Source organism: Festucalex cinctus, chromosome 18 (assembly GCF_051991245.1).
Source record: "Festucalex cinctus isolate MCC-2025b chromosome 18, RoL_Fcin_1.0, whole genome shotgun sequence".
NCBI classification, from domain to species: domain Eukaryota; kingdom Metazoa; phylum Chordata; class Actinopteri; order Syngnathiformes; family Syngnathidae; genus Festucalex; species Festucalex cinctus.
The window spans coordinates 18762376-18772193 of NC_135428.1; the positions used below are offsets into that span (position 1 = coordinate 18762376).

The following is a 9818-nucleotide window of genomic DNA, read 5'->3' on the forward strand; positions in this document are numbered from 1 at the left end:
CCGAGTAGCTCAATGACAAGCTGCAGTTCATCTTCCTCCGGGGCAGTGAACTGAGCACATTGCCAAGCAGCCCAGAAATGCCCCGGGTAACCGTATTGTCAGCTTTCTAATTCACTCTCTACATTTCACATTTTAAGATTCAAGTCAGGGTCATGGCAAATCCAGAAGCTATTTGATGACTTCTCTATTTCAGGGTGCATAGGTTAGGAAATAAAATCAAGTGCATGAATCTGCCAAAGATTTGTCTGGCCATTCAAGGACTGATTAATGTCTACAAGAAGTGGACTTGGACATTTTTTATAATATCACACAACTACATACAACAAATCATTTCTAGAGCAGAAAAATCAAGGTTGTATTCAGTTGCAGGTAATATTAAGTGAACCCTTTGGAATTACATGGCTTTCGGCACAACTTGGTCATAAAATGTCACAACTGACAAACAATGTTGTTCAACTAAAACACAATTACAGTTGAACCTCGTTTCACAAACGCTGCTGTTCACAAACAAATAGTGTACAAATACACTTTTCAAACAAATTGCTCGGAGTCGCGTACTCGCTTCAGTTCACCAACACACAGCGCAGCATTCACACAGAAGACTCAGTTGTGCTTCCCTCGCTTTGACCTAAATTTACTGGAATATTATCAGCATCACTATCAGTCAAGTCAAGTTTATTTAATCACAAAAGAGTCTCACTACATCAGATATTATTAATACAAAGTTTCTATATTCTGTGACAAATAGTTTTCTCATGCTCTTCAAGGCTCCTCGCGTACTACCACTGCAAGTACGTACATAACGAAAAGACAAAATGCTGCATATTTTCTGGTGTAGTGGTACATTCGCCTGACTTCAGTTCAGGTAGCAAGTTACAAGGTACACTTCCCACTCAGTGAATGTGAGTCTGAATTAGGGATAGACAGATTATCAGACAGGCCGATTATTGGTGCCGATATTCGTCATTTTGACTGTTAGCATCAGCCATGTTCACGAGTCTGAAGGCCGATAATGCTGGTATTCACTGAGTAGTGATTTGTAAGATGTTCACAGCCAGTTTTTACATGTCGCAGACATTTTAAAAATGTTCAGACAAATGTTCACTGTGTCGGCAAAGATCTTTTGAAACCTTTTACGAACCCTGATGGAAATTCGTCACTCCGATACAGGGAACTTTTCATTTTATGTATTTATTTACATTTTTACTTTACTTTATAAAAGATGACGCAGACACTGGAATCCTCCAATACTTTTGATTTTTATTTTATTTTATTTTATTTTATTTATTTTTCAAAATGAAGAAATTTTGGAAAACTTTATAGACAAAGTAGAAAAAAATAGGGAGCTATTCACTTATTAGTTTTTAATTTAGATTAACATAATTTAACTGATGACCCTGGAAGCTTATAAAATTTTTATAATTTTTAATCAAAGCTTTGCTTTTTAAGCAAAGCTCTTTGTATGTTTAAACATTAAAAGAAAATTGATAACAAATATGTGAAAAGTTGTTTTAACAAACGTGCTTAATGGCATTTCAACAGTTAATTTTTTAAATAGACTTTTACTGCAAATGAATATCGGCGTGGAATATCAGTTATCGGTCTCCTTGACTACTAATTATCGATATCGGCTAGCACTAGTCTGAATGGTTGACTGTAGGGCTGCTCGATTATAGAAACAAATAATAATCACGATTACTTTGACAATAATTGAAATCACGATTATTCAAACGAATATTTATTTTTTGGTACAGGACAAATTAAGAAAATAAGAAACACTATAATTATGTAATTTCTTTTTGGACCAAACATAATTTCTAAAAATATTTATTTATTTATTTATTTATTTATTTATTTATTTATTTATTTATTTATGTTGGCAAAAAGCTAATGTTTAAAACAAAAAAATATTAAGACACTGAATTCTTTGAAACACTATAATTATGCAAGTGAAACCAAATTCATTAAATTAGTTATTTTAAAAAAAAGAATTAAAAAGGGGGCAAATGTATAAATTTAAAAAACTCAGAAATTACTATAATAATCTTTTTTTTATGATTATGCTGATTTTGTAATTGTGGAGTGTAATAATTGAAATTGTAATTGAATTTCGATTAATTACACAGCCCTAGTTGACTGTCTCTATATGTACCATGCAACTGACTGGCGACCACTTAAGGGTGTCGTGAAAGTCAGCTGGGAGAGGCTAAAATCTATCGGACGTTGGACAATAACCCTTGAGGGACATGTGATATGTGAGGGCATCCAAGCGTCAGTTGTGACATGCTAAGTTTTCAATCTACAGTTGATAGCTGATAATTTGGCAGACTGGTCTCCATCAAGCTCGCATTCCAACGCAGCAAGGATGAGACATTTGAAATGATACCAGCAGAATGAAATTGAAAATGAAAAATCCGTCCAAACGTATGCCTGATCAGACCATGTCTAAATACTGGCGCAGCATGCTTAACACGAGTTTGATGAATTTAATCAGGGCACAGGCAGACCGATTGTGAGCTCTGCGGACATGCTTGTAGGATGTCAGATGTATTTCATTTATAAGTATATATGAACAGTGGCTGCACATCTACTACGTGACACACAAACAATCCGGGTTGGGGGCGGGCTCAAAGATGTTCTTCCACCATGTCAAGACTCGAGCAAGAGACGAGCGCAACATATTTAAAGGGAATGAAAGAAACCGTTTTGATTGGCCATGATTGAATCCAGCGGTGACCACACCCACAGCCCGCCTTCTCATAGACCTGCTGGCCTGCATTCATCTGCTAAGATTAGGTCGAACCCGCTTCCATGCAAAGATACGATCTATGATGGTCACCAAAACAGAGCTCAACACATGACTTTACAAGCTTTTCTGTTGTGACTTTCTTAGTCACCTTGTTCTAGTCAATCCAGCAAAAGAGACAAAGGCCAGTCAGGGAAAATATTCACCAAGACTTTGGTACAAAACAGTACTGTATTTCCCGCACTATAAGGCGCACCGCATTACAAGGCGCACCTTCAATGAATGACATATTTAAAAACTTTTTTCATAGATAAGACGCTACAGTAAAGGCTGGGGTTACGTTATGCATCCATTAGATGGCGCTGCGCTAAAGGGAATGTCAACAAAACAGTCAGATAGGTCAGTCAAACTTTATTAATAGATTACAAACCAGCTTTCGGGCAACTCAATTCACTCCCAAAATGAATAAACAGCTGTTTTATTATTTTCTCTGAGCTAAAGTGTTAGTATTAGCTAGAGAACCAAGACAGCGGGATCTTCTGCGCATGCGTGTCACCGATCGTGCAGGGTCACCGATAGCGTCTTGACAGCGAGACCTGTTGTGGCTCAATATTGATCCATATATAAGGCGCACTGGATTATAAGATGCATGGTCAGCTTTTGAAAAAATTGAAGGCTTTTATGTGCGCCTTATAGTGCGGTAATTTAAAAGAAGACTGTCACTGTTTATCCACTATGCCTCCTCTTCGCTCTGATGCTACACATCAATGCACATATTTTTTTATTTTATTTTATTATTTTTTTTTTGGGGGGGGGGGGGCATTAGTGTTCCTGTTGTTATACCCATTACAAATTAAAATTCTCTACACAGTCTTTGAACTAAAACAATTTGTATGCAAAAATTTAACATACACTGTGTTGTGTTCTGGTGCAAGAGAAATGGAGGGCGACAGAAGTGGTGTTTATTTTTACAGTGTGGTAAAACATAAGGGGCAGACGCTTATATGAGCTCTCGTATTATTCATAACATGCCTCTTATTAACCAGGCGGAAAGCATACTGACTAGAGACGCAGGCAACTACATCATATCATCTGACCTTCAAATGGAAATGCACGAATAAACTCATGTAAACATAAAAAGAAACCAAAACAGGTCATGTAGTGGCATTATGGTGAAAGAAAGAAATGTTTTGGTGGACATTTTATTTTAAATTTCATGCATTCTTTTAAAAAAAAAAAAAAAAAAAAAAAAAAAACCTTTACAAGTAAGTTACCTTCATACAATGTGACGCGTAGTGTATTTCTTTGTGAAGATGTAGAGCCGACATAAAAAGGTCTCTTGAAATGTCAGGTTTTGGTGATATATAAAACAATACAGCACTAAACCATTTCAACCCTTTTCCAACATTAACGTGACCTACAACCCAAAGTACTTGAAAACCTTAAGAGAAAGAAGTAAAGAACTGAGATAATGTGATAAAGTACCTTCTTACACAGTAGCTGACTATGTGAGTTTAGAATTAAGCATTCAAACTCACGCAGCATACACCTGCCACCATTAATGGGGGTGTGGGGGTGTGGGTAGGTTAAATGTAATTTTGAGAACATTTATTGTGAATAACTCAAAAAATCAATGCACTTCATACCAGCTAGCAAGCAAGCAATGACCTTTGGCTGGCTGCTAGTACAACCAAACACATTGCATAGACGTTACAAGGCGGTGAATAAGCTACACTTCTGACACATCATTTTCACAAAGGAATAATGAGGAAAGATGAGAAGCCATGAATTCTAAGCTAACTAATATTGACATGTACCAGTAATCGGAATTAAGTGCTTGGGTGATCGAGTATACCATTAACAGAAGTCTGAATGGAACTGTGTTAAAGCAGGACTCTGGAGAGAAAATTACATTACATTTTGTTTTCAAAATAGTGTCCCGAGTTTTTATTTAACTTTTGAGGGCCGCACAATAAAGGGTAACATGGTATATCATGATATACTTTTCTGCCATATTGCTCAGCCCTAATTGATTGTGCACAAAAGAAAAGCAATTGCTCATTCGTTATACTGTATTGTCATAATTTTATTGCTTGATAAAACCTTTGCTACTGGTCCCTGAATTAACCTGTAAAAAAAAAAAAAAAATGCACTTCAAAATTGTAAGGTTGCTTCGCAACTACTGTCGATGATTAACGAAACTTCCCTGCAAAGAAGAAAAAAAAACTCCTGCCTTGAATAGCACAGATAAAAGAAAGAAAAAAAAAGTATCTTCATCTGCACAGATATGACACACCAACCACTGATCCAATGAATGCGGTGTGACAAACAGACAAAGCATCTCTGACAGTGAACTTCCATTTGGCAAAGATTTTTGCGGTTTCAGTTAATTCACAAGCCCCATTAAATTGCTTTCAGAATTGTCTTACAATCAGAATCACTTGGCTGAATGACTGCATGAAATTGAACTATGAGTGAACACAGCTGCATGCATCTGCATGCGTGTGTGTTACTGCATAGCGTATACAGGTATATGTATGTAAATGCCCATACAGAAGGGATACGAAAATTCTACAGACACCTGCACAAATGTCAAAATTTTGTGATTATTGCATATATACAAATGAGAAAGAGAAAAATCATTTCAAAAATGTTCTCTACTATTATTGTGTCCTATTGTCACGCCGCCACCGGCGTGACGGCCCATGCTTTTGTTTTGTTATCCATGTTTCCTGTTTTACTTTGAAAACCCTAACTCTCATCTCACCCCAGGTCACTTGCCCTTCCTGCCGCTCCATAATTACCGGTCCCCGCCCTTGATTATCACCACCTGCCACCAATCACCTACAGCAATAAAAGCCACCTGCATTCTCCCCTCCGTTGCCGAAGTGTCACAGTCAGTGCATGGAAGCGTCCCACAGTCCTTATGTCCTCGGTCATGTTGCCAAGTGTTTTTGCCTTGTTTTTGTGCTTTTTCCTCCCCAGTGGAGCGCCTTTTGTTACCCCTTTTGCCTTGTGCCCTTTTTCATCCCAAGCGGAGCGCTTTTCGTTGTCCCCAGTACCTTTGGCCTGTTTTTTCCTCCCTAGTGGAGCGCTTTTTGTTCTCCACTTTTTTGCTTCCCTGTTCTTCTCTCAGCTTGAGAGGAGATGCTTGTTGGCCGGAAATAAACCTGCTGCCTTGGTGGCTTACCTTACGCCTGCGTCTGAGTCCTACCTTACCTCGTCGTGTCACCTATAACCTGTAAATAAACGTTTCAGGTTATGGATGGATGGATGCCTCGTAGTATTTTCCTGATATATATATTTTTTCATTCGAAGAGAAGCTTAAAGGTTTGCCATTTGCAACCTAGATTTAATTAAGACCTGTTCGCCCTGCAATTAGCAAAATGCAGCACCCCACTGAGAAACCCGTTCATTATGTATATGCTGTGAGGACGGAACACCATATCAAAGTGGTTGTTTGCCACAACGCAACATACTCTACAAGTGAAAGATACAGTGGTACCTCTACTTACGAAATTAATTGGTTCTGTAAGAAAGTTCTTAAGTAGAACATTTTGTAAGTACTAGTAGAGACTCATTTTCCATGTAAATGCCCTAATCCGTTCCAAGCCTCCCAAAATTCAGACATAAATGTTTTATAACGCATAAAAATGCATCAAAACATGTAACAAATACATGTAATAATTAGATTATTGCACAATAAATGAGAGTTGTGCGTAATGTAAAAAAACAAACAAAGAATAAAGAATAAAAATGATGCCCATTTACCTTTTTAACTGCTGTTCTCTTCGTTTTTTGCCCTCTTTGGTTCATGTTCTCTCTCAGAAGTGTTTTTGCCTGGTGTCTTGTAAAGAACTGATCTAAGGATGTTTGTTTTTTGAACAATCTTCTTCTTAATTTTTTTTAATCACTCACTCACTCACTCACGCTTACATCATGTAAGCCGCACATGATACCCCAGGTGGATAAGTGAACCTTTTTTTTTTTTTTTTTAACAATCCTTCAAAAATGTCCAAGGCAAACATAATCATAGTGAATGATCTCCCGAATCGTGAACACATTTTCTGGGTGATTCTTTTCATAAATTCCAAAACTTGATGGAAACTTGAGGTACGGCAAGGGATCTTTTTCCAAAAAAAAAGGCCCGTCTCGTCGCAATTAAAAACTTACTGTGCCTTACATAGCCTTCATCAATCACCACAAATTGCACAAATTCGTCGGCTGTTAGTTAATATTTACGTAAAACTATCTAAACACCTCATGGCCAGAGGGACGAATGACGAGGATGCTACATAGACACATTCTGTTTTCTATCTATGGTCAAATACTCTTAGCCAATGGGATGCCAGGAAGATGCCAGTAATAGCCAATGCCAGAGCAGCTGTAAGTATGTTGCGTTCAGTAAACTTTGGGAGCTATCCTGAAACTTCTTTCGTAACTAGAGGCAATATTTTCCTGTTGAGGAGTTTCATAACTTGAAACTTTTGTATGAAGGGTCGTTCGTAAGTAGAGGTACCACTGTATTCAATTCTATAGCAGCATTGCAGTGACGTCAGAAGGCACATCCAATAGGAGAGAGGCTGGCGGAATGCAGAGTGCAGAATGTACAGGGCAATTCTGACTTTCCATTTATTTATTTTTTATTTTTTTCAAATCCAACCCAGGCCTCTTTTCATCCATCATTCATCCATCTTCTTAACCGCTTATTCCTCACAAGGGTCGCGGGGGTGCTGGAGCCTATCCCAGCCAGCTTCGGGCAGTAGGCGGGGTGCACCCTGAACTGGTTGCCAGCCAATCCAGGGCACACAGAGACGAACAACCATCCACACTCACAAGCACTCCGAGGAACAATTCAGAGTGCCGAGTTAACCTGCCATGCATGTCTTTGGAATGCGGGAGGAGACCCGGAGAAAACCCACACAGGCATGTGGAGAACATGCAAACTCCACCCAGGAAGGCCGAAGCCTGGACTAGATCTTGCGTCCTCAGCACTGGGAGGTGAACGTGCTTACCAGTCATCCACCGTGCCGCCCCCAATATAGCATTACAATTGCATAAAATTAATGGCAATTTTCTATTCGTCTAATTTCAAGTTCCCAATTGTAAAACGGCCACAACAGGACTACCAATACCTTAAAATATAGCCCAATACCAGGTACTCGCCTATCTGACACCAGTCAGTGTTAGCACAAATTTTTTAGGCTTCTGCTAGAAGCAAAAAAAAAAAAAATCAGCTTCTTTTTTTTTTACTGAGTTGTCCGGGTATTAGGTCACATCAATGGTGGAAAAAGTTTTGAAAAGACATGATTAACAACTGGCATTTAAACATTGGTGCATGTGTTGACTGCAATTTAAACACGGGTGTAGACCTTTTAGATCCACGGCATTTATGCATGGTCTATTCTTTCAACAGAACACTACATAACAACAACTCCATAAAACGTTTATTGATTGCATATATAAGGTGAATTCCAAATTTAAAAAAAAATGCAAAAATGTATAACATGACAAAGCCAAAAGAGATCATTGTGATTGAACAAAATATACTGTTAACATATAATCATAATGTTTAATGCACAGTATGCTTAGTGTAACAGCATCCCTGTGCAAAATTATTACATTTATACCTCTTACCTCTTATATATATAAACAACAGAGTCATTTCAATTTCAAATGTCTTTTGAAAACTACGACTTTGACTTGTCAAACACCACTATCCAATTCAAGAATGCATTCGTATTACACACGCAAATCGATCTGAAGACCACCCGTGCTGATGCAGGTTTGGGTATCTCAGCTCCTTGCATCCTCACCAAGACATTAAACCAAGCGATCAATAACATTCAAGGGCAATGAACAAGGCAGGCTGAACAACGAGTTCTGTCCTTTGTGCCAGAACTTTCCAATGACGCCTGCATGTATTGCCATCATTCACATAAAACACGGCTTCTGTATTTGTGTCTGTTATGAATATCCTTAATAACTCTAAAGGAGTACGATGAGCTGTCATAGCTAGCGCATGGTGTGACAGCACATGACAGCGGCCATCCACGACGCAGGCGCTCATAAAAACCAGCATGAAGGGTCACAGACTTACTTGAGCACGGCGCTGTCCCCTTGTCGCACGGTAATGTTGTCCTTTAATACAGAATCGCCGCTCCTGGCCGGAACTCCCGCAGGAACAAGGAATAACAATTTAAGTCCGAGGACGACGAGGCATTTCCCAGTCACCGTCAAAGAGCCACAAATTCCCATGTTTTGCGATCACTGCGCAACTTCCAGGATAACTTGAAAGGTCCGTGTTATTCCGTCTTTTTTTGCGTCTTGGCGCTGCGGTCGGCAAATTCCACAAACAAGATGCCTGCTGGAATTGGCGTCGGAGCTGTTCTCTCTCTCTCTCTCTCCAAGTAAACAGGCTTGTTATGAAACACCGCGAGTCTAGTGTGATTCTGCGTGTGTGTGCGCAGACGAAAGGGGAGAGCGTCAGCTGCTCGAGGAAAACTGACTTCCGAGGTTAGGTCGGAGGAGGAGAGAAAAAGGCAACGTTCCCCAAGAAATGAGCAGCGCTTTCCTCAGCTTCGAATGGTCATCGCCGTGAAATGGATGCTCTCGCAAAGATGCATCTGCGAAGTAGCCTATAGCGTCGCTATGCCCTCGGGTTCTCTTTTCTTGTGGACTGACTGCTTGACACCGTGTATAAAACAACCGCACTCCCTGAAAAAAAGCCCGATAACTACTCTTCCTCTGTATATTATTTTCGCTCAGAAGACGACCCCCCCACCCCTCTCCCTTCATCTTCATGCAGATCCCCACATCACCCCTTCAGCCTTCTTCTCTCCCTCTCCCATTTTTTTAACACCCAGGTAGCACCAGAAGGTCTATGGCGTCTGGAAGGATACCTGCCGCTTTCATTCAAATTGGTTAAACTCATCTATGAGCATCGCAAGTTTACACGTATTTATTTATTCAATTATTTATTTATTTATTTACGTTTTTAGACATTGCACCTGAAGCAAATCTATAGGATTTTAACTTGTAGTAGTAGATTAGTAACAGCACCACAAATAAT

At 39.2% G+C, this 9818-nt stretch overlaps 1 protein-coding gene across 1 annotated transcript in view; it reads right to left on the bottom strand.

The window, feature by feature from the left end:
• opcml (opioid binding protein/cell adhesion molecule-like) overlaps positions 1-9465 on the bottom strand; it is a 185386-nt gene extending 175921 nt beyond the window's left edge. Inside the window, exon 1 of the mRNA XM_077505823.1 lies at positions 8847-9465. Coding sequence (XP_077361949.1) covers positions 8847-9004 — 158 coding nt within the window. The 5' untranslated portion in view covers positions 9005-9465. The remainder of the gene's footprint in view (positions 1-8846) is intronic.
• Between the last annotated feature and the right edge of the window lie 353 nt (positions 9466-9818).